This window comes from Carlito syrichta, unplaced genomic scaffold (assembly GCF_000164805.1).
Source record: "Carlito syrichta isolate Samal-C Ts95f unplaced genomic scaffold, Tarsius_syrichta-2.0.1 Scaffold144297, whole genome shotgun sequence".
Lineage (NCBI taxonomy): Eukaryota > Metazoa > Chordata > Mammalia > Primates > Tarsiidae > Carlito > Carlito syrichta.
The window spans coordinates 55,124-56,350 of NW_007088393.1; the positions used below are offsets into that span (position 1 = coordinate 55,124).

General features: G+C 57.9%; 1 protein-coding gene across 2 annotated transcripts in view; it reads left to right on the forward strand.

Moving 5' to 3' along the window:
• The first annotated feature begins 96 nt into the window (after positions 1-96).
• CUNH9orf78 (chromosome unknown C9orf78 homolog) overlaps positions 97-1,227 on the forward strand; it is an 8,720-nt gene continuing 7,589 nt past the window's right edge. Inside the window, exons 1-2 of one of the 2 annotated variants that reach the window (XM_008050342.1) lie at positions 97-242; positions 576-635. In XM_008050342.1, coding sequence (XP_008048533.1) covers positions 160-242; positions 576-635 — 143 coding nt within the window. In that variant the 5' untranslated portion in view covers positions 97-159. Of the gene's footprint in view, positions 243-396; positions 440-575; positions 636-1,227 lie in introns of those variants that run through there. The other variant, XM_008050343.1, reaches the window with a different exon arrangement.

A 1,227-nucleotide genomic window follows, 5' to 3' on the forward strand; every position in this document is an offset into this window, starting at 1 on the left:
GGGGGCGTGGCCAGGCGGGCGGTGCGTGCCGGGGCGGGGCACGCCGGGTCGGAGGCGGGGCCCGGCGGCGCTGGGGCTCTGACGACACTCCGGCGCGCCGGAAGTAGCCCGGGTCCCGGGGCGGCGGCGCGGCGGCTGGGCCGCGGAGCCGGCGGCGCTATGCCGGTCACCGGGAAGATTTTCCGTCGGCGCCGGGTCGACTCGGAGTCGGAGGAAGATGAGCAGGACTCAGAGGAGGTTCGGTGCGTCTCGGGCGGGGCTTCCACTGGCTTGGGGGGCCTCACCCCCGTCAGAGGCCTGGGTGACATTAGCTGGGAGCCGGGGTTGTTGTTCCTTCTGCGGACAGACGAAGAGTTGAGGCTCCTGGGGATGAGGCCGCCGCCCCGAGGCCGCAAGCCGGGAAAGGTGCCCCCGGGATGCACAGTGACTCTGACTCCCGGTGGGTCTTAGGCGCGGCGTCGCCCTCCGGACCACCGTGCTGGCGGCTCAGCAGCGGGGCAGGGAAACTGCCTGTTGGCCCTGGGTCTGCGGAGGGTCTCTCAGCCTGTGCGTTGCCTTTCTTTTTTCTTTTTAAGATTAAAACTGGAGGAGACCAGGGAGGTGCAGAACTTGAGGAAGAGGCCCAACGGAGTGAGGTGGGTACCGCGGACGAAGAGGAGGAGGAGGAGGAGGGCAGAGATGGCAGACACGGCCCCACCCGGGTCGCTGTCGCAAATACCTCCCCAGACGTAGTCCCGTCTCATGACACACTATACAGCTTACGCTGCCCGAAGAGGGGACCAGTGTTCTTTGCAAATATTTAACCAGGACATGTACTGAGCCATGTCATCTTGCGGTGTGCCTCAGAGGTCCAGAAACATGTCACTCGCGTTTTCATTGCACCCGATTAATTGAGAAATGCATGTTGATCGTTAAGAGTTTCCAAAATGTAGAAATGGTAAGAAGATAAACAGCACCCATAATTCTGTCATCCAGAGGTAACCGATGTTAGTGTATAATATTCATACCAATTTGTCTCTTGCCTTCCTGCCTTTATCTTTTGTAAAGATTGTGATCAACTGTATCTATATTTTTATTCTCTATTTTCAACTCATTATGATATTTGTGGGCATATATTTTCAGAAAACCTTGTTGTCTTTTTGTTGTTTTTTTTGAGTCGGAGTCTCACTCTGTCGCCCAGACTAGAGTGCAGTGGCCCCTCCCGGCCACCACAGCCTTGACCTGCTG